Source organism: Ziziphus jujuba, chromosome 6, assembly GCF_031755915.1.
Source record: "Ziziphus jujuba cultivar Dongzao chromosome 6, ASM3175591v1".
In the NCBI taxonomy this organism is placed as follows: domain Eukaryota; kingdom Viridiplantae; phylum Streptophyta; class Magnoliopsida; order Rosales; family Rhamnaceae; genus Ziziphus; species Ziziphus jujuba.
In genome coordinates, this window is record NC_083384.1 from 14,822,607 (window position 1) to 14,846,362 (window position 23,756).

Consider the following 23,756-nt stretch of genomic DNA (forward strand, 5'->3'; position numbering starts at 1 on the left):
ATTCTTGAGAATATGACTTTCCTCCACTTAACAGCCAAGAAAATTAATTTTTTAATGAAAAAAAAAATGAACGATAATTTGTGAAATAATATTGGCCATAGGAGTAAATGCTCATGATTTATAATAACAACCATATGGCTTATCTAATGGTTATAAAATTTCCTTTCTTTTCCCGATTTTTATCCGCGATATGTGTGATGGGCATTAATTGCCAACAAAAATATAAAAGATGGAATATGTGAAATGTCTGTGACCGATTTGAGAGTGGTTTTCTCTGCATTTTGTGAGTCATCTTGTCTTAAAGAATCTGAACTTTGGAATTTCTTCATAGTTATGATTATAGATACTTAGTGTTGTGTTCCCAGTGAACAAAAAATTATCTATTTTTCAAAAAAAAGAAAAAATTGTTAAACTAAAAACGACACATAATTTTCTTATCCACATATAGAAATTTGATTTTTGTACGATGCACAAAACGACATAACGTTGTCTTGCATTATATTTTTCGACGTGCATGAAGAAAATATTGATCGTCATTAACACTAATGTGCAACAAATTTCAAAGAATTACATGAGTAAGATGAATAAAAGAAGCATTTTTCCACTTATGAACTAGAACCTCAAATTATTATTGGTGCTTATATATATTATCGTAAATTACTAAGTTAAAATACTATTTATCGAACTAAAGGAACTCACTACCTCATGATATATTCATTCTTTTTTAAGATTTCTTCAAACAACATTATAGAATAATACTGCAAAAAGAATATATAAATACAGAATAATATAATCTTAGCCAAAGAAGGCCTTGTGAACACCCTTGTATGAAATTATAAAAAATTAAAAAAATAAAAATAAAAGTGAAAAAAGAATATGAGGAATGTGTGAGAGAATGTCTTAGCAACTTGAGGCATAAAGCTCAATAAAAGATGTGTATTATTTGCAAAGGAATTAAACATTCACTTAAAAGAAAGATTTTCGTAAATATGCTATGCACCCACTTCACATAAAAGAAGATTGTGGACTTTTATGTGTGTCATTAAATTAAATAGTATGCACACATATAATTAAGGAATCATATCCCATATAATAATTGAGCAGCAAAGCTATATGCAGATCAAAATAATATATATTTTTTTAAACAAAAATAATCCATTTATTCCATAAGATAAATTCAAAATCATTAACTAGAATCACAATTATTTACTAGAATCGTCTTCTTATCTCCATCTTAGACTAAATACATGCTCCAGAAGAATATTTACAGAGAAGGAAAGTGATACAATTCTTCATATAATTATGAATAATATAAAGTTAGTTCAAACTATATGAGTCCAAACTGAATATGCATGCATATATATATATATATATATATCTACATGTTATAATTATGCAAAAGATATGGCACCATGTAAAAGCAAGAGATATATATACCCTTTATGTATAATAAATCAGATGATTACAATAAAGTTTGTTGTTGACTGAAACAAAAGAATTTCATATTTTCCATGCTAGTTGGCTAGATGATGAATTCATGAAAGAAGAAAAAGGCTGTGGAATATTTGTAGAATTGAACCCCAAAATAATTGAGGAATGATGATAATGTAAAAATCCTTATTGTTTCTCTGATTTTTTATTCTTCTTTTTCCTTGGAAAATGATAGAAAAATAAAAATATGAGAAAAACATTAGACAAGAGAGCTAATATTTTTTATAATTATTTTTTAATTTTTATATTATTAATAATTTTATATCAGCCAATAATACTAAAATAAGTTTATTTTTCCAAACAAAGTATTTAATAAATATATATATATATATATATATAGGATAGTTCTATGGTACGGTCCGTTCTTATGCGGGTTCATACCAAAACCAACATCGTCGACTTTGCTTTATATAAGTAACAGAAAAACCGACATTTTTTTTTTAGTGCAATCTACATACAGATAGTTCACACCATAACCTCATCCTATATATATGTATATATATATATATATATTTTTTTTTTTTTGTGCAAAAAGAGTCTAACATTCTTGCAATCCAATTTAGGGCGAGAGTGTCAAATCTGTCAAAATCAGAAAAACCCAATTACCCATTGAGAGACTTATTGTTGTGGATACATCAGAGAGGGACCCTCTCTCTCATATATTGGCCTATTGGTTATTTTTGGAAGCCAAAATTTATATACACTGTTTTCACCATCCACAAAAGCAAAGAAAACCATCCTTTTCTAAGTCCAAACAAATTGCACATTGCATAAATTTGGATGATTTGGCCATGTGGGTAACCCCACGTTTTTTAATTTAATCTTCTTTCTCTCTGTCTCCACCGTTCATTCCACCACTTTATTTCCTTTATATATTCACTCTTCCCCTTCACTTCATTTGCCCAAGTTTCTCTTCTTCTTTGCTAAGATCACCATCTTCCTCTGCTTTTCCTTACCATCTTCCTCTTCAAGATCATCAATGGCCTGCTTAGAGGTTTTCAAGGAGGTGAGCAAATTAAACCCTCCCATGTCTTTTTTTTTTTATATCACCATTTTTTAAATATTAGTTGTTCTTATGAGGTTGTTCTGTTAAAATCAATTTTTTTTCCTTTTGGGTTTGAGAAATTAATGTTCATACATGCATTACTAAAAATCACAATATTTTTTCAGTGAACTGTGAGGGAAAAATTGTTGGTATTATTCAATATTCCTTTAAATTCATTTTTTTTTTTTAAAATTAAATAATTTGCAGAGTAACTTGAAAGAGGAAGAGGGAGCTTGCACTACTCTTGATGGTACAGTAGACTGGCATGGCAGACCTGCAATCAGAGCTCAATCAGGAAGATGGTTTGCAGGAATTATCATACTTCGTAAGTAATTCTTTTGAAAGAAAAAATCAATTAAATTAATTTCCAAATGTAAATTCAAAAAAAAAAATATATATATATATATATTTTTTAATTTTTTTAACAAAATAAAATAAACTATCAATTTGAAGCTCAAATATGTAAATGGAATTAATTCAAGTTTTAAAAAATCCTCTGTTTTTTTTTTTTTTTTTTTGGCTTATCAAGGTTAATCTATATATATATTTCGAGAATTTTATTAAAGTCAAATTTGGGTGGTTTATTCAAGAACATTCTGAACTTTCATACAGAGAGAGAGAGTAAAAAAAGAGTGCTTATCTGAAAGATTTTTTTTTTCTTTTTTTTTTTTTTTCCTTCTTATTAATTTTGATAAGTAGTTAGGAAGAGACTCTGTAAGGGGCTGTGGTTCTCAATCCACATAAAAGACAATATAAGTTGGGGGAAAAGAAAATATATAACATTTGGCACTGAAAACTAAACCAAGTGTATTTGCAGCTTTGTTTGAATGCTTGATTTTTGACAGCTAAAGAATACAAATACATCACCCATATACATATACATATTATATAACAGAGAGAGAGTTTTAGAGAGAGAGAGAGTTGTTGGTAGGGATGAGAAGCAGAAGAAGTAGTCGATGACAAGGGTTGAGTGTGAAAAAGTGATCAGAGCGAGAGAGAGAGAGAGAGAGAGAGAAGGGTGTGAAGAAAACATGCAGCAGAGAAATAAGAAGTTGCAGACACGTAATCACTGTTTTCACTATGCATGAGATGGGTTTCTGCCACGTGTCATGTATTCTCAATTTTTCATTTTTTATTTTTTTTTGGCTTAATTTTTGGGATACAGCCAGACACCACCTTATTTTCTATTGCTGCTTGGCTTCATTACTCGCAAACATCTTTTTATTGTCTCTTACCCAAATTTTTCCATTTTCATCATTTGCGTTTTTTTTTTTTTTTTTCACATTACCACTAGCTTTAATTGGAAGTGATTTGAAATAAAAAGGAAAGAATTTCCGTTGAATTTTGGTTACATTTTTTTATTATTATCCAATTTAGTAATAGTTATAAATATCTTTTGCAGCATGGGAAAAAAATTTGGATTAAAAAAATATTGTAGTAGGAGACTAAAAAGTTTCTTATGGACGATCAAGTATGTGCAAGCTATAAGCTTTTTAGGTTTTTGAATATTTATTAGGCAAAAGTTTCATATGGCGTTCTAAAATTTGTAAAGGTGAGACAAACATTTTATAATATTTAAAAGCTTGCCACAAAACTCCTAATAACTTTGTCAGGCCCAAAAGTTTTATTTATTTATAAAAAAAATTTGTTCTAGAAATGAAAAGAAAAAAGTGAATTTCCTTTCAAAGTGGGATCGTCGTATGCAAGAATAACATTGTCCATGCATTTTCTTATTTAAAAAAACCCTACAAAAATTCTCATGCCTTTCTAGTGTAGTACGCATTAATACAATTTCTTTCTTACAAGTGAAAAAACCACAAAGAGGCAAACTCATGGTTCTATTATTTTTTTTCCTTCCCTTTTTTGGACCCATTAAACGTGACAATTAAAAAACATATACATATAGAAAAACAACCCATTTTCTTAGCAAATTGATAGTTAAAGAATTAGTTAAAGTTCCTTTTTTGTGGGTGTAAAAATAATAAATTATATATTCTTTTTTTGGTCTGATTTATAATATACTTTTAAAGTAGTGGCATGGTGTTCTTGCTTTATTGTTAAAGCATCATCATAATCATCATCATCATCATCATCATCATTTTGTGGTGCTCTCTTTGCCCCATTATTTTCGAAGAGAGAATTATACTTACTTTTTCAATTTGCTAAATAGGTACTTTCAGTGCACGTGTAGTTGGAATAATGCTTTAAATAATGTCCGATTTGAAAGTGTTCGATTTTTCTCATCACCTCCCACATGAAAATTAACATCATAGGAGCAATTCCTTGTATTGGAACATACTAATCTTTGATATGACAAATTCAATCATGCTCTCTATGATTTTGTTATAACATTATCCACAAACTATTTTTGAGATGATCAGCTTGTGATTTCTAGGATTACAGTGTCAATTTTTTAGTGATAGAAAATCAATGTTCTATTGTGTGTGTGTGTGTGTGTGTATATATATATATATATATGATAGGAAAAATGACGGATGAAACTTATGTAACCAAATAAATTTTCAGTTATATTCAAAGAAGTTTTGAATCTAATTTGGTAAAATTTTCTGTTTGCTTACAAATGCATGGACCAGTGAACCAAGGTCTGGCTACCCTTGCATTCTTTGGAGTTGGGGTAAACCTGGTGCTGTTTTTGACTAGGGTTCTACAGCAAGACAATGCAAGTGCTGCTAACAATGTCAGCAAATGGACTGGGACTGTTTACATTTTCTCTCTGGTGGGGGCTTTCCTCAGTGATTCCTACTGGGGTCGGTTCAAAACTTGTGCCATCTTTCAGCTCATCCTAGTCTTAGTAAGTATCCCTAGCTCCGACCTTTTCAAATAGTCCAATTCAATCCAATCCAATCCATTTCTTCATTTTAAATTGGCTCTTACACTCATTATATGCTGAATTATCCGTCTTTGTGATAGGGTTTGGCGATATTATCGTTGGCAACAAACCTCTTTTTGCTCAAACCTAAAGGTTGTGGTGAAGATTCAGCTCCATGCGGAAGCCATTCAAGTGTGGAGATTGGATTGTTTTACCTCTCTATCTACCTAATTGCAATAGGTTATGGAGGGTATCAACCAAACATTGCCACATTTGGTGCTGACCAGTTTGATGAAGAAAATCCCAGAGAGGGACACTCAAAAGTGGCATTTTTCAGCTACTTCTACTTGGCTCTGAACCTTGGGTCCCTCTTCTCCAACACCATATTGGTTTATTTTGAAGATGAAGGGAAGTGGGCTCTGGGGTTCTGGGCATCCACGGCCTCTGCATTTGCAGGGTTGATCATGTTTCTTGGTGGATTCATAAGGTACAGACACTTCAATGCAAGTGGAAACCCACTCTCCAGGTTCTGCCAAGTTATAGTTGCAGCAATGAAGAAATGGAAGGTGGATCTGTCACCCGGTGAAGATGATTTATATGATGAAGATGCAAAGGAGTCCTCCAATAATGGCAACAGAAAGTTACTGCACACCCATGGTTTCAAGTAAGCTTAAAAAAACCCATCATTTCTTTCCCTCATTTCTTGGGTTTTTTTTTTTTTTTTTTTTTTTTTTAAGAAACAAATTAACTACAATGCTGAACTAAACTTGAAATAATCTGACAGTTTTAAAATTTAACTACATGTTAATACATTTATGTTTGTCTATTTTGCAGGTTTTTGGACAGAGCAGCATATATTTCGTCAAGGGATTTAGATTGCCAAAAGCAGGGCCTTCGAAACCTTTGGCGTCTCTGTCCTATTACACAAGTTGAAGAAGTTAAATGCATTTTGAGATTGCTCCCAATTTGGCTTTGCACCATTATATACTCAGTGGTTTTCACACAGATGGCTTCTCTTTTTGTTGAGCAAGGTGCTGCCATGAAAACTGTGGTTTCCAGCTTCCGGATTCCACCCGCTAGCATGTCTAGCTTTGATATTCTGAGTGTGGCAGCTTTCATTTTCCTTTACCGTAGAATTCTTGACCCATTTGTGAGTAGGTTCAAAAAATCAAGCTCCACAGGGCTTACAGAACTTCAACGGATGGGAATTGGCCTTGTCATAGCAATACTGGCAATGGTTTCTGCAGGAATCGTCGAGTGCTACAGACTCAAGTATGCCAACAAGGATTGCATTCATTGCGAAGGATCTAGCTCATTGAGCATCTTCTGGCAAGTCCCTCAGTATGCATTTATAGGAGCATCTGAAGTATTCATGTATGTAGGTCAATTGGAATTCTTTAATGCACAGACACCAGACGGTTTGAAGAGCTTTGGAAGTGCCCTTTGCATGACATCGATCTCGTTGGGTAATTATGTGAGCAGCTTGCTTGTCAGCATAGTTATGAAGATCTCGACTGAGGATAACATGCCAGGATGGATCCCCGGAAATCTAAACAGAGGTCACCTAGACAGATTCTACTTCCTCTTAGCCGCCCTGACGTCAATTGATTTAGCTGTCTACATTGTATGCGCAAAATGGTACAAGAGTATAGAGTTTGAAGGGAAAAGTGATGAAAATGGTATACCTGAAAACTGCAAAGTCTAACCTATACCAAAAACATCAGCCACACATGTTAAATCCTATGGCAGCAAACCTTATATAAATAAGAGAAATGGGGTAGGCAAAAAAAAACAAAAAGAGAGTTGCGCTTGAAGAAAAAACAGAAGGGGAAGGTGTAAGGAGAAGCCCTTTTTTTTCCGCTCAACACTCTTGCTGCCATTTCTCTGTTTCTACATCATCTGACATATCATTTTTTTCCGACTACTAGGCTGTGGTTAGAGCTGAGTTGAGTTGAAGTGTGTTTCAAGAGGTGGATAACTTGATGGGTTTTAGGTCTCTGTATCTTTCCTCTACCTTATTCTCATTTCAAGGTTCTAATGCTAGCCATAGCATTTAACATGTGCTTTCTAGGGAAAATATATTGCAAACTTCTTTGTAAGAGTACTACTCTGTATGACAATAGTGGAAGCAACCCTTCCCCCTAAATGTTTGATTTTCACTGAAACAAGTCAATGTATACCAAATACCAACACCAGGTGGGCAAATAGACGCATAACATAAATAACCATGTTCCCTATGAGATGCTAAATAAGTAGGAAAATTTGCCAACAATGAGATTGTGTTTTTAAACATCTCAGTGATTTATCTTTCTCTTAACCCTTTTAATAAAAGCACAATCTACCAAGCCAAATAACCACTTTCTAAACAGGTGTCAGCCACAAAGAAAACAAATAAAACATTTAACTGAATGATTCAACCTACAAACTCTAATCCCACAATAGAAAGAACTATGAAACTGATAAAAAGATTACAGCTAGCACCATGCATTATGACAAGTTTTACATGAGAAGATGAGAAGGAAACCGCCCTTATATCTAACTACCTTACACAGTGTAGACTTTAAACAATGTTCACTGGATTTCAAGCTAACTGAGAATCTGATAATAGTCCATAAAATCTTTCCCAGCTAATTGAGAAGAGAGCAGACCGAGACAGTTTGTCACATGCATAGAGATAGGTACAACAAGCTCTACTGAAATAAATCATTATCATAAATGGGAAGAGAAACTAAAATGGACAAAATTAATAAGAAAAAAGGAAGTTAAAATTTCACAAACAGATGAAATTATGGCATATACAAGCAGAACTTAATCAACTGTTCTTCCAAACTTGAGAAAATTGGGAAAAAAAATGCTACGACCATGGGACGATTATGATTATTCAACACATTGCATATACAACAAAACAAAAACAAATCGTTAGAGAATGTAAGGGACACATTTGAAACATCAAAAATTCAATCAATGAGATAATTGTTACACATTGTTGGAATAATTCCTATAAATACTCAAAAAAGTTCAAAGTTTTAACACCCGTTAGAAGGAAAACCTATTAATCAAACTTGGCACAAAGATCATAAAGATTGTTACAAGTTAAAAGTAAAATAAATATATATATATATATATATATATATTCATTTTCATATTAGCCACTAACATATTAATTTCTACAAGCAAATAAAGATAACTCTTCACAAGTGCAAACTCAACGTCGGACCTTGCGCACTTGGATGTGATGAGTAGATTCTTCACGCCAGATTGGTTGTGCGCCACTTTGGACAAGAGTGACATGTTCTCCCTCTTTCAACAGACCCTTATCCTGAAATAGGAGACAGTTAGAAAAATAAGAAGACAATTTCAAGTGGAAAAAGTATTTAGGTATTGAAATAAATCAGTCACCGTTAATAGCTTGAGTGCTCTTGAAAATGTCTCCTCTGCATCATTTGAAAATTGCATATATATGGGAAGAACACCATGATAAAGTGCCAACCTCTGCTTAATCCTTTCTCTGCTAAGCCAAAAGTTCATGTAATATGAATGAATAAGAACTCTGACTTGCAAACCAATTCCGTCGTCTATAAGTAAAATTGTGTGCAAGATCATCTATGAAATTGACAGTTAAGCGAAAGAGCAATATGAATATAGAGCAAATTTGTCATAGGGTGGCCAAAACCATCCACTTGGCCACCGAAGAAATTTTAATCCAAAAATTTGTTCTCTAGCACTATTTCTGTGAATGATTCACACAATTGTAAAATATTATCATCTTTCCACATACAAAAAAACTACTAAATCCTGTCTGCTCAGCGGTTTTTATTACAGCCTTTGATTGTCAATCTTCCTGTATCAAAAGCTATAAATGTTCTCATTTATAACAAATTTGCAATGAAACGATTCCTAAATTAAAGTGGACAAGCATGAAAAAAGCTCTGTAGCCAGAAGATAAAGAAACACAGTGGAATCTTAATGATCAAGTAATGAAGCATTTATATCATTATTGCAAGCTACAAGAAACAATATATCACAGAATTGGAGATAGTTTTCCAGGCTAATGTATTTCATATCTATAAGCTGACATTCTTATGTACAAAAAGTTGTCCAAGCTCATATTCTCTCATCTCAAACTTCTGAACCTAGATATTAAAAATCGAAGAAAAGGACATATGATGTAGCTTTTCCTTTCATAATATATAGAAATATGTGAAACTAGAAAAATAATTATGCGGCCAAATTATATCACTTCTTAACATCTGTATAGAGCTCCATATTTTTGTTTCATGTCTAAGTTTTATATATTACATTAATTGGAACCATCATCTAAAACTGCTAATTTATCAGGAAAACAAGTCCTTGAAACCTTTGGGCCACATATAAATCAATTCACAATATTTGCCTACTGTCTTAATGCAATAAGTATAATTCAAAATCCACCATAGATGCACTAAGATGTTATTATATTTGTCCCGGTCAAAGAACAGACAAGTTGATTTATCTGAAATTTATACGCTATCTGACATTAGACTTACTCATTGGTGAAAGCAAAGATTGTCGAGCATGGACGGTAGTGACTTAAAAGTATAGCCATAGATCCTGTTCTTGTGAAAACGATTATGGGTGTATTGAGGGTGTTCGCCATAGTAGTGGCATGGAAAGCAAACATATCTCCCATATGGCTCTGTGGAAGTGTGCAAACAAAAAATCAGACAGAATGCAGTAGGCAGCAGACAGTAGTCAGACCAGCTGCAAATTGGGCTAAATGCTGTTCATAAAGCTTAAATATCACTCAGAAAAGATAAAATAATATGTGATTAATTCATACCTTATACAATCTCAATTGATTCGGATCAGCAGTCCTGATTGGTAGGCTTGATTCAGTCCTCAATGCCACATTTTGCATTACTTTGACAGCTTTCAATGGATACCTTGAATTATAATTTAAAAAATCAGCAAAAAACATTTTTAAGGAAAAAGAGTCATGGTGTGGCACGTATGTAACACAAACAGAGTAGCCATAGTGTGCCAACTAATTACCTTAAAATCGCTTGACCATAAATGAATAACAAAAAAAGATAATTGCACAGCCAAAAAAAGCCACATGTAATACATGTTGCAATGTATGGTAGCAAAAAAATCTAAAACCATGTGTCTTGCATCATTTTTTGGAACCCCAAAATGTCAGCGGAACAGCCTTGAGTGCTAAGCTTATAATGGAGACTGCTATTGACAAAATATACTAGAATTGTTATATTAATATAAATCGGAAAAGTGAAAAAGCTACCAATGTGAACCAGTTGACTTACTTGCCATGAGCAGTTTCCCCAGAAAGCATGACTGCATCCGCACCTTCTCGTACTGCTATTGCAATATCAGAGACTTCTGCCCTTGTTGGTGTTGGATGATTGATCATGCTTTCCAGCATGTTTGTTGCTACAATCACTGGTTTCTGCATACTGTAACACCTTCTTATGATGTCCTCCTGTTTAAGTGAAACATGAGAGTCTGCCACTTAACATCGAACAGGAAATAAATCCAACATTCTAAAGTTCAGGAATTTAAAGAGATCTGAAATAATCATTTGAAAACATGAAAATCCCGTGTGTAGAAGGCATAGCAATTCCATCTTCATTGCTTTGGTATGTAGATTACTATTAGATAATATGCCAATATTACTAGAGAAACAAAAGACACAATGTCATTCTAAACCCTGTTAACGTTGAAAGTTGCACAGATAATCATGCAAGTTTCTTAGACCATCATTTTGTTATCCTCTCACAGTATTCTAATCTCAACTTTTTCAAGAGAGTCTCCATAAGAAGCTTTGTGATTGTATCATTTCTTTAATACAAGATCAAGTATAATGTTACAGGTATCTACACCCTCAAAATGCTATAAACAGAACCTTAACAGAAATTTTAAGATGAATCTTTTAAGGGGAAAAAAATGTTAAAAGGTCCACAATCCCAATAATAGAATAAAAGGTTGTTATAGCATTCCAAAGGCGTGAAAAGAGCACCAGCTTGATGTTAAATTCTAAATTTTGGTGAGAAAGAAAACCCTTGCACATATTTTATGGATATTTTAAATTTTCAAGCTTATCTATTTTTAAATCAATTATATTAGAAAGTCTACAACTAAAATTAAATCCAATTGCTTCATCGGTTGCTGCCATGCTGGTATCAACAGGACAATAAAACAATGTTAACATTATCAGAAAGATATTTAATCCACCACTTCCAAACAGAGTTAAGACTTACTTCAATATCAGTATTATTAAACAACAAGCCGTCGTGAAATTTTTGTGTACAGCTGAGTATCATGTCCCTAGCCTAACTAACAGTAAATAGTTGAGATAAAGCAGATCGTAAACTTTTACCTGCAATAAAGGAACTTCCTCAATTGGAAGTTCAGCTCCAAGGTCTCCACGAGCAACCATTGCCTATAAAGTCAAGGAAATAATCAAGATGAAAATAACATTATTGTCACACAACAAATAAAAGGTCCCAACAACTTTATTTCAACAAGTATTTATAGAAGAATTTACACCCAGTAGTTTGCACCTCAGTCAGCATCACTCAATAACCATAAAAGAATCATCACCATCACAAACTTAAGCTGGGAATATTATGGGGACAAATAATAATTACCATAATAAACAGGGACATATAAAACTGTCAATTGAATATGTTTATAAGCTTCCCTACATCAAGGAAGACAATAAACTATTATTTTAACCATTTTAGTTATGCATACCAATAATAGCTTCCATGAAATCCTGTCTAATGTTATTGCCCTAAATATTCAGTTTCAAACATAGCAATATTTCTAAGAGGACATATTTTTTCCTCAAGGACAAAAAGGGACAAAATGGAAAATAAACAAAATAAGAGAATACACAAAATTATAGAAGATGAAATTTTTTTTTTTTTACCCACTACCTTAACAAATCCTAGAACTAGAGGATGAGGAGGAAGAGAAAAAAAACCAGAATAACACACTTATTTTAAGAAAACGAAGAAGAAGCTAGAAAGCCCAAGAAAGTAGCCCGTTGAAGTTGCATGAGCCCTTCAACCAATATTAAAGTATTCAAATAAACAACTCTATATGAAGATGCATCATGAATTTTTCTACCATAGTAAATAAGCAGGATCAGAACTTCTAAACCAAGGTGTCAGTGGCGTCAATTTAAAACCTGAGGCATGAAGGTTACAAGCAATGAAAGAAAAAAAAAAACATAAGTCCATCTCTCCTTGTTCTTCCTAAGGTTAAAAATATAACATGCAAATAATTATGTAACACATCAAGAAATATTGAAACTAACCCCATCAGATGCTGAAATTATTGAATGAAGATTTCTGATAGAGTCTGCACTTTCAATTTTGACTATCACATGGATATCTGCATTGCACCCTACAAAAGAGGTTTGTAATAAATTACTTTTAAACAGATAAATTAAGGGGAAAATGCACATTACTGAATAAAATGATTGCTGGATTTTTAACAGAAAAAGATTAAACATTTACTCTGAAGATAATCTTTCAATTCATGGACCACTCTAGCATCTTTCACAAATGATACAGCATAAAAATCAACTTGGTTGTCCACCCCAAATTTGATATCTTCCCAGTCTTTGTCTGTACAAGAAACAGATACAGCAGACTTATATAATGAATATTGCACACCTCTTTAATATACAAAGAGAAAATATTCGAAGTCTCATATCATTACCAGCATCATCAAATTTACTGAAGATCACATTCACCTGTTATTGAAGGTAGTGTTGCACTTTTGCCACGCACATTTAAATGACGCCTTGATTTTAGTTCTCCACCATCAACCACCACACACTTCACCAAATCACTTGTCTTGGACTTAACTGCTAAAGACATCATTCCACCTAGCACAGAAAGGGATAACAATTCCTTATATCTCCAGACTAGCAATTTTAACTAAATAACACAAATAAATAGATAACTTCATAAAAAAACCTGGTCTTTACAAACTTTAAGCCATGTGAAGAAAGATCTACTTAAAAGCAGACAAGCTGAAAATATAACAGATTTTCAATGTTGCAAAGTTGACCATAGGGCGGCCATTCAGATTACTTGAAACACAAAAAGTCAATCATTCAAAAATGAAAAGTAGTAAGTGCGTTGAAAAAACCAATCACATCCAACAAGTGTCAAGTACACTCAATGACAACATAGCTTCATTTTTGCATAGCTAAACATATTCCAACATCTTTAGGTCAACAATACACAGGGTTAATATAAAACCAATCAAGTTCTTTAGTAACTTAGTACTAACCAGTGAATACACGTTAATGGTCATAAAAGGAAACAAATGGACAAGATGATCTAAACATTGGTACAATTTCTATAGACTAGTGTAACTGCATACTCAAGGTATGCCTTTAGTCCTCTTTCTTTTTACATGTCCAACAAGTGAATAACTTCCTTCTATATGCATAATCTTGAACTTCATATACATAATAGAACCTGTCTCAGATAGGGGGCAAAAACAATATATAGAAAACTCATGTGCCAATTTGGAATTTAGAAAAGGCAATCTTGCTTACCGTCAACCAATAATATGTCACCAACCTCCACATCATTCACAAAATCATCATAATTTACACTAACAGTATCTTCTGTGCTGACTCCTCTTTTGATTGTAAAATTGAATTCTTGTCCCTCGCGGAGTGTGATTGGTCGAGGTACATCTCCACTTCTAACCTCAGGACCCTACATGAAGAAATTGACTAAACTCATGGACTAATTACAACCACAGAAGCAAGTAGAAAAGGAAACACTTGACACACAGAAAAGCGGATGAGATGCTTCATGTGTATAAGAAACTGCAAACAAGCTAATTCAGTGTTTTTCAGTACACAATGAATATTCCTCATCAACTCATGGAAAGATTAATGGAGGTAAATATATTCTGGTTCACTCCAAAACATATAGTGAATTCTAAAATAAATTTAACTATAGATTAACAAGGTCTTAAAATATCACTGTGCTAAAAATTAGAGACCCTCTTTTAGAACAATTTTTATTTTAAGCAAAATCTAAACTGTAATGTTACAATCGTGTTATGATTTGGGGTGCTCTAAAGTAAAAATCATACACAACATGAAATGGTATAGAACATATAATAAAGAGACAACACACCTTGGTGTCCAACATTATGGCTATAACCTTGTCATCAAATTGAGAGTTGTACTCTTTAACAAGATCAATGGTTTTCTGGTGAGATGCATGATCCCCATGTGACATATTTAAACGTGCCACGTTCATTCCAGCTTCAGCCAGTTTCCATATCATTTCACGTGAGCTTGTGGAAGGACCAATTGTGCATACTATCTTAGTCTTTCTTCGGCCACTTGAATTTACCCTTAGCTGACCCTGAGTGTAGTTATTAGACTGAAGCTCAAAATGAGAGTTCAATGCGTCCTGAAAATGAACATTTCAAGGTTGCAGATTGTAAAAGAGGGAATAAGATAACAAAACAAAAACATAAAACCAAAGCAAAGAAAAAGCAAGGAATAATAGCCACACTTCAAGCAGAATTTCTTCACCGAAAAATCAGATTACATTAATCATAATAGGTGATCCTACATTTAAAACTTCCCTAGAATCATACACAAGATATGATATTCAAACTCCTATTTTTAAAAATATGTTCTCCTAGAGCAGTACTCTTCAATACCTTTGCTCATATCCTCTTCAGTTTCATATCTCCATGGCGGCTCTCTATCAGTTGCCTGAGACCAGATTAGAACTTAAGAAGGAATTGAAAACACTCTAGAACTTGGATTTCTCAGTGCTAAGTAATTTAATACGCCATTAGTAAGAAAAAAACAAACCAAAAACCAAACACGTTAACAAACAGCACCTAAAAGAAACTACAAGTTTAAACAGTTCTTTTTTACACACTGTTCAGTTTTCATCACCCTGAGAGCACAACCAACTCTAACAAGACCAATTCAGTTATCTAATTATAAAAAATCAACAAAAGTTCGAACTTAAAGCGAATTCTATGTCTCACAATCTCTAATTTATTTGATAAAGAATTTCAAGTGTGGAGCAGTTCTTTTTTTTTTTTTTTTTTTTTGGGTAATTAAAAAGAAAAGAACAAAGTAGTTGGAAAAAAGCTAGGAAAATATTAAAGAAACCATAGAAGCCCTCAATTAGGAAGCAGAGAGGACAAACAATAAAAAGCAAAGTACAAAAAAGTTCATGCCAGTTAAATTCACCAAAGTAACTCAAAAAAAAAAAAAAAAAGTTATAACAAGCAATATTAAAATGCAAGAAGCCAATACAGGCTCAACAACAGGATGAAATTTCGACCATTCAGCAATCCCCTATTCATTTCACCTTCGCTTCACTTTCTCAGCAACCAAACAGAACAGAATCATATCTAAGAGAGCAATAGATTTATAAATCCATTTGCATATAGGTTCTTAATAACCCCAGGAATTCAAACTTCGTATTTCTTCGAAACTCCACACACTTCTTCATTAAAAACCAATCAAAAAACAGCAAAGGTAACCTTTTTTTTTTTTTTTCACACCCCAGAAAATAAAAGGAAAAATAAAAAATAAAAAAACAAAGAAAATGAACATACAACGGCATCCAAAGGACCGTTTGGGGAGCTGAGCTCACCCATCTGGCTGTCCTCGGCGATCTTCATGGAAGTAATAGTAAAGGAATGCTTTTGTTGACATTGAGTTCTTCTTATGGGTCTGGATTGAAAAGCAAGAAAATCGACGAGGCTCTTGGAGGAAGAAAGACGTTCAGAACCTACGTCATATTTCATAGGAGACATTCTCGTGGGAATGTTTAAGGTCGCCATTAAAGAGAATTAGAGAGAGTGATTGGATGGGAAGAAAAACAGAAAAAAGGGCGAGAAAAAAGAAACAGAGAAGAAGCAGAGCAGATGCAGGGGAAAACAGAGAGATACAGAGAGAGACAAAGACAGGTATATATACGTGTGTGTGTTTGAGAGGCAGAGAGAGGGTCTTCAGCCTTTGGCTTTGGACAGTTTGGACTCTCTCTCTCTCTAAAATCATCTCCGAATCATTTGGCTCCAAATTTTCCATTCACATTTTTGTCTTCTTCTTCTTCTTCCTTTATTTTTCTCTTTTTTTCTCTTTGTATTTTCCCACTCTATTCTCTTTTTTTTCTTTATTATTGGTCAATATTTCCTTTTTTTATTGGAAAATTTATATTAAACACTTACTCTATTTATCAATTTTGTATAAATTTAAAAATTTGCAAAAATAACTTTTATTTTTAATATTTTTGTACATGATCTCTTTTTAAATTTTCATATAAATAATTTAAATGTGCAAAATATTAATTACAGTTTAATTGGTTAGCTTTTACTTAAGAATGTGATAAATTTTTTAATAAAAATAATATTTCAATGAAAATAATGTGTCAAAAAAAATTTTGTTTTTTTGTAATTTTTTAAGGTATAAAAATATTTTTTTTAACAAATTTGACAAAATAAAAAATCTATAATATGATACACTCACAACTTAGTTAGTTGTCTCTTTTTAAAAAAATCCAAAATCATTCAAATGTATATACATTTTCAATCTTATGTAAGGGAGTAAGAAATTTAATTATATTTTTCCAATTAATTATCATTAATAAAATACTACATTAGTGGGAATGCAAAGCGACAAGTCGCTGTGGCTTCCCCTACGTGGTCTAAGACAGCGACTCGTCGTTTCTGAACCTGGCGTTGGTTATATTTAAATATCTGTCAGCCCCACCTTTTTTTTTTTTTTTTTTTTTTTTTTCTCTCTCTCTCTTTTCGTCGGTTAATAATTCGACGTTAAACATTTCAGCATATTCTTTTTGCTTCGAGTGTACGGTCCAGAATATGACACGTGTCGCATGCAAGTGTAAGTTGACTTTTTTGTTTTTTGAAAACCACCATAGCTTTTAATAGTAAAAATGATACATTATTTAACAATTTAAATAATTATTAAAAAATATATTTTTAATTTAAAATTTTAAAATAAAAAAAATAATACATCAATGTTTTTTTTTTTTTAAACAATACATCAATGTTAACAATATATTATTAGTCATCATCACCATTTATGCTAAACAATAAAAATTCTTTCTTATTTATCAGTTTAGTTTACTAACTTGTGGTCCTTTATCTTTTTTTTAATATTTAATTGTACATAATTGGCCTATTAGTGAAAACTTGTTAGAGACATAAAATTAACTACAATCTTAAGAATTAAAAATAAAAAACAAAAACACTAAATTATATTTATTTTAAAATTATTTTTTGTTAAAATTTATAGTTATTTAAAATGTTTAGCTTGTTTGTAACCTTTTTGTAAAATAATACAAATTGAAAAATACTCAAAAAGATGTTTTCGGGTTAATTTTTGAAATATAGAATTTGAAAAAAAATTAGAAACAGTTTATGAAATATAAAAAGATTTAGAATACACTCAAAAACTCTTTTTTACATATATTTGGAAAATAGATAATATTTATCATTTTAAATTAAAAAATATTCATTTTGTATAGATATATACAATACTTAACATATATTTGATACAAATATAGATAATATTTATCTATTTTTAATAACAAAGGTTTTTTTTTCCTTTTATATATATATATATTATACTTTTACATTTACCAAATATTATTTTACCATTTTTATCATCACAAAAAATTTACCAAATATATTTTTAAATTCTAAAAATACAAAATACAATTTATCAATTTTATTTTTCAATTTGTAAAATAAAAAAAATAAAAAAAAATCTTTTTACAATTTAGTTTAAACTTTATACAGTCTCATATCTTCTAATTATCTAAAATATCTTTTTGTTAATTTTTTTTTTAAAAGATTTTTGGCTTTTCCAAACTCTATATATGTATATATATATATATATAATGTTTCTCCTTTCTCCAGTAGCCATTAAAGCAAGTTGATGGCATGATGCAATAGGTTCTCGCATACTTTTGAAGCCCACCACTGTCCCTTTATGTTGGTTTCTACTTTGAAAAAAAAAATTAAACATTGTTTTGTTTTCTATTATATTAAAAAAATAAAAAAATAAAAAGAAGAAGAATAAGATCAATGGCTGATGTTTTGTTTTCTATTATATTAAAAAAAAAAAATAAAAAAAAATAAGAAGAAGAAGAAGAAGAAGAAGAAGAAGATCAATGAAAACTTAATAATTGAGGTTTTAAATGAATAAAAGGGGTATTTTAGTATGCTTAATAGGTATAAAACTGCATAGAGTTATTTTGACATTACAATTAAAACCTTTCTTTGCAAAATTGATAGATTCCCTTAACTATTAAGCCAAAAAATTCTAACAATCACAAATATATGAAGTAAATAAATATATATAATTAAGTAATAAAAAAAACAACATTTTACAAAATGAAATTTGTTTTTTGCTCATTTTTTATAAGGTAGCTGATATCAATGAACATAAAGTTTGTATTGAAAATAATTAAAAAAGTATCAATTAATATGTATAACATGCTATATGCACATTTTTTTCGTTTAATAATAGTTTGAATCTCGCCGCCAATATATATAAAGCTTTGGTGTCAAAGCTGTGTTTGTATGGGTTTAAGTTGAGATTTAAAATGGCAATAATATTTGCTTTGTTACATTTTTAAATTTAAAAGCAATCTAATGATTGATAAACTAAATCATAATTTAAAACTATTAAAAAAATTTACATTAAAATGGGGACCAAAAAAAAAAAAATCCAATTTAGAACTATCACATTTGTCTGATAGAAACTTAATATATATTAAAAGTTGGAGTTATTTTGCAATATATAGATGCTAAATACATAATAATAGTTACCAATTTACCTTTAATATATACAGTTTAATTGAGTTATAGGTTATAGGCAGATGATGAATTCAAACAATTACGGTTTCCTTCTAAACTAGTGATGAAATGTGTCTATGTGTAGACATAAGCGATACGCTTTGTTGGCTTAAATTAAAACTAAAATTATGTTTTTTTTTTTTTTTTTTCATTGCAAACATAAATTTATTTAGATTTTTTTTTTCCCCAATATTAATATGTTTTACGTGTAAGCTTAAACATAGAGATTCAGACTACATATGGTCTCCATTTTCCAAAAATCTCCATCTTCAAGAAGTAGGATGATATGCCCATCATGGTCCATACAATTTTGCGTGGTGGTGAAAAAGCTGGTTTAATTCATTGTATCATGAACCTTTACTGATAGGGGTTCCCCTTTGTTTTGTTTTTTTTATTTTTTATTTTTTATTTATAATTTCATAATTGAGATGTGTTCTGGGAATAAGTAAAGTAGTTTTTGTTTCGGTACTTTCAAATGAATATTATTATTTATTTTTTTAAACAAATGCTACAAAAATTATTTTTAAGTATTCAACATAACGATAAAAGAATGTGATATCTCTTCTTCTTTGTTTTTTTTCTTTTTTTTTCTTTTTTTGCAAAAATGAAAATCACCTTCTTGATAAACATAATATTGCGTCTTTAAACCTATTAAAATATTAACAAATTCCAGTAAGATAATTATAAATTCTTAGTTCAATCATTGATCTGGCTAAAAATTCTCCTCTTTTTCATGTTGTAATAAAAAAAATATAACTTCTCAATTGATTATGGTATTAATAACAATTTAATTTGTCCTTAAAACATTTTTGGAACAATATCAACCATGAACTATTATTATTATTATTATTATTATTATTTGGTAAACACGATAATAGCACCATTCATTGGAAAACTTCTTTTAAAATTTAATAAAATTAAAGCGGTAAACTTTAAAAAAACAGAAAAAAAAAAAAAAACAATGATCATTGATAAACAAAAAAAAATGATCATTGATAATATAACTTATCTAAACTTTTTTTTGGGTATTAAATTTACATTATTATAATTAAATATATAATTTAATTTCTCAAAAAATATTTATTTTAATATATTTATACTCCAAACACATATAAAATGGCTTTTTTTTTCTTTTTCTTTTTTTCTTTTGCTAACAGAAATCACTATAAAAAAATAATCATTAGATTCATAAAAATTATGTCACCATCAAACTTTCTAAAAAAAGAAAATTTGATAATCTGCCCATATGAATATATTTCTCCTAAATATGTCAAACTCAAAATTTCAAATTGTTATAAAAACTCATATAAAACTTTTCAGGCATGTCTGGATTATGAAATAAACATAATAATAGAATTTCTATTCCATAAATTTTATTTTTTTCTATATTTGGTAAAATTTTGAATTTGACAATAGTTATTCCATAGAAATAGATATAGTTCCATTTAAAAAAATAGCAATTCCTTATTAAAACCTCATAATTTCTATTCCTATGTTTTAATTTGGATAAACTTTAAAATATCACTATAACATTTAAATTTAAATTGATTATCACATACTAAAAATATATAAATAAATATAAATTTTAATTTAATTAATTTTTATCAAATTTGAATTTTTTTAGAAAAAAAAATATTTATAAAGCTTAAATCTTAATTTTAAGTCAATATTTTTACCAAATATATAAATAAGAACTATCAATCATTTTTCTATTTTCTATTCCTATGAATAATTATTCCTCTTTTTAAAGGAATACGTATTCTGTATATCAAACGTAGCCTTGATTCCTTTAGCATTTTTATTTATTTATTTCTTTTGTATTTTTTTCTTTGTTACCACAACCGAGTTTAAAACTCAAAGTGGATCAAGAAATGAGAATAATAACCTGAACGTTAAAAAATAATATGATATTATAATATTTTTATAGTATTATACGTGTTTTTTTATTTTTATCTAATAGATTTGGGTTTAGGGATGAAGGAATAAAAATATATATTTTTATTATTATATATTTTTATGACATAAAATGTATTTGGATATATATATATATATATATATTGTTTTTTATTTAAATATATTTTAAATATTTTTACATATATAAATATGGTTATATAGAAATTAATAAAGATATCTTTTTATTTGGACATAAAAAATATAGTATCATAAATAATAATTGTTAAACATAGCAAAATAAGATTTATTTTTATATATAATAAATTTGTTTTTAGGAATGAAGGAATAAAAATATACATTTTTATTAATATTATTAACAATCTATATTATATATAAAAATAAGATAGTCTGTATAAAAATTTGAACATGTATCATCAGATGAATACTTAAGTTTCCCTGCAAAAACATAAAATAAAAAAATCATTAATTATTTTTAAGTTGTCAAATAACCATAATGAGATTCAATCATATAAAAAATATATATTTGATTTTATTTATTTTTGGTGAAATTGACTATGAAATTAATAGAATGAATATTTGGTTATGAATTTTCATATAGAACATTGATTGATATTGTATATATTTTTTATTTTATTTATTTTTGGTAAAATTGATTGTGAAAATAATGGAATAAATATTTGATTATAGATATCTAATATAGAAAATCGATTGATATTGTATATATTTAATTTTATTTAGTTTTGGTAAAATTGATTGTGAAAATTATAGAATGAATATTTGATTGTGGACATTTTATATAGAAAATCAATTGATATTGTATATGACAATAATATATATATATATATATATATATATAATATTTTATATAACAATCACTATGATAAGATTATTTGTAGCTATTTAATTAAGCATTATATGGAAAATAATAAAGATACATATAATTTTGCCATTAAAAAAATTACATAAATAATGTTTTATCTTATTAATGGAAAAAAAAAAGATAATTTATATAAAAATTCTGACACTTGTTATCATATGGGCACTTAAGTTTCGCTCCAAAATCATAAAAAGAAGAAGAAGAAGAAATATTTTAATTATTATTAGGTTGTTAAACAAGCATAATAAGATTCTATCATATCAAATACATATATATATATATATATATTTGATTTTATTTATTTTTGATAAAATTGACTATAAAATTAATGAAATGAATATTTAATTATGAATATTTCATATAAAAAAAGAATATTATCACCATTAGTCCCTAAACTATATAATCAATATCACTTTAATCTTTAAACTTATTTTTTTGACAATTTCATCCTCAAACTAACTTTAACAATTTACAGGTCTCTAAACTCTATAAACAGTATTACTTCAGTTCTTAAACTTATTTTTTTGACAATTTCATCCTTGAACTAACTTTAATAATTTACCTTAGTCCCTGGGTTCTTTTCCATCCATTGGAACTACAAAACTTACATACTTTAAAAAGAGGGGGAAATAGATAATGAAAAAACCCTTAAATGTGAAACAAAATGTTTTGTTTTCGTATGCATATCGAAGAGATGATTCAATTTACTAAACCAACTATCATTAATGAAAAATCATTAATTCAATAATATAATTTTAAAAATGCAAAAACTATTCAAATGCCAATTTAATTAGAATTTGATTGAGAATTTGATTGGTGATCCTTATGTATTATTATGGTTGGCATTTATGCTTGGATAATTTTTTTCCTTTTTCATATTATTTTAAATCTCATTTATAACTAGCAAATTGAAAGTTTGAATAATAAAGGCAAGCTATTACTCTTCAATAAAAGAAAAAGTTTAAATTTCAACAATATTATAATTATTTTCAGTTCATTTTTTAGATTTGCAGAAAAAAAGAGGAGAAAATGGATAATCGAAAAAACTTTAAATGTCATTCATAATTGGCTCACATTTAAATCATGTGAGTTTCGCGGTTTCAAATGGATGGAAAAGGAAATGGAAAAGGGCCTAGGGACTAAGCAAATTGTTGAAGTTACTTTGAGAATAAAATTGTTAAAAAAAATAAATTTAAAAACTGAAGTGATACTAATTATATAGTTTAGGGATTAAGATGAATTGTTAAAGTTTATTTGAGGATGAAATTGTTAAAAAAATAAGTTTAAGGACTGAAATAATACTGATTATATAGTTTAGGAACTATTGGTAATAATATTCCTATAAAAATCGATTGATATTGTATATATTTGATTTTATTTAGTTTTGGTAAAATTGATTGTGAAAATAATGGAATAAATATTTGATTATGAATATTTCATATAAAAAATCGTTTGATATTTAATATATTTGATTTTATTTAGTTTTGATAAATTGATTGTGAAAATAATGGAATAAATATTTGATTGTGGATATCTCATATAAAAAATCAATTTATATTGTATATATTTGATTTTATTTAGTTTTGATAAAATTGATTGTGAAAATTATAGAATGACTATTTGATTGGGATATCTCATATAGAAAATAAATTAATATTATATATATTTGATTTTATTTAATTTTGGTAAAATTAATTGTGAAA

General features: G+C 29.3%; 2 protein-coding genes across 2 annotated transcripts; one reads left to right on the forward strand and one right to left on the reverse strand.

Moving 5' to 3' along the window:
* Nucleotides 1-2,338: 2,338 nt before the first annotated feature.
* Nucleotides 2,339-7,539, forward strand: LOC107430456 (protein NRT1/ PTR FAMILY 7.3). The gene is made up of 5 exons (XM_048464012.2): nucleotides 2,339-2,497; nucleotides 2,744-2,861; nucleotides 5,131-5,348; nucleotides 5,468-6,030; nucleotides 6,201-7,539. The coding sequence occupies exons 1-5, from the start codon at nucleotides 2,471-2,473 to the stop codon at nucleotides 7,069-7,071; spliced, it is 1,797 nt and encodes a 598-aa protein (XP_048319969.2). The 5' UTR covers nucleotides 2,339-2,470; the 3' UTR covers nucleotides 7,072-7,539.
* Nucleotides 7,540-8,262: 723 nt separating this feature from the next.
* Nucleotides 8,263-16,444, reverse strand: LOC107430461 (pyruvate kinase isozyme G, chloroplastic). Its single transcript, XM_016041299.4, has 12 exons — nucleotides 15,993-16,444; nucleotides 14,537-14,818; nucleotides 13,942-14,107; nucleotides 13,126-13,260; nucleotides 12,887-12,997; nucleotides 12,685-12,773; nucleotides 11,740-11,802; nucleotides 10,667-10,842; nucleotides 10,186-10,288; nucleotides 9,893-10,041; nucleotides 8,766-8,874; nucleotides 8,263-8,685 (listed from the first exon to the last, which is right to left on the reverse strand). Exons 1-12 carry the CDS (start codon nucleotides 16,218-16,220, stop codon nucleotides 8,572-8,574), a joined length of 1,725 nt encoding a protein of 574 aa, XP_015896785.3. The 5' UTR covers nucleotides 16,221-16,444; the 3' UTR covers nucleotides 8,263-8,571.
* Nucleotides 16,445-23,756: the final 7,312 nt, after the last annotated feature.

Coding starts and splice junctions, on each gene's coding strand:
- LOC107430456 (XM_048464012.2), top strand. CDS start 2,471: ATGGCCTGCTTAGAGGTTTTCAAGGAG. Junction 2,498..2,743: donor GCTTAGAGGTTTTCAAGGAG/GTGAGCAAATTA, acceptor AATAATTTGCAG/AGTAACTTGAAAGAGGAAGA. Junction 5,349..5,467: donor TTCAGCTCATCCTAGTCTTA/GTAAGTATCCCT, acceptor TCTTTGTGATAG/GGTTTGGCGATATTATCGTT.
- LOC107430461 (XM_016041299.4), bottom strand. CDS start 16,220: ATGGCGACCTTAAACATTCCCACGAGAATGTCTCCTATGAAATATGAC. Junction 12,998..13,125: donor AACACTACCTTCAATAACAG/GTGAATGTGATC, acceptor TTTCTTGTACAG/ACAAAGACTGGGAAGATATC. Junction 8,686..8,765: donor GAGCACTCAAGCTATTAACG/GTGACTGATTTA, acceptor CTCCTATTTCAG/GATAAGGGTCTGTTGAAAGA.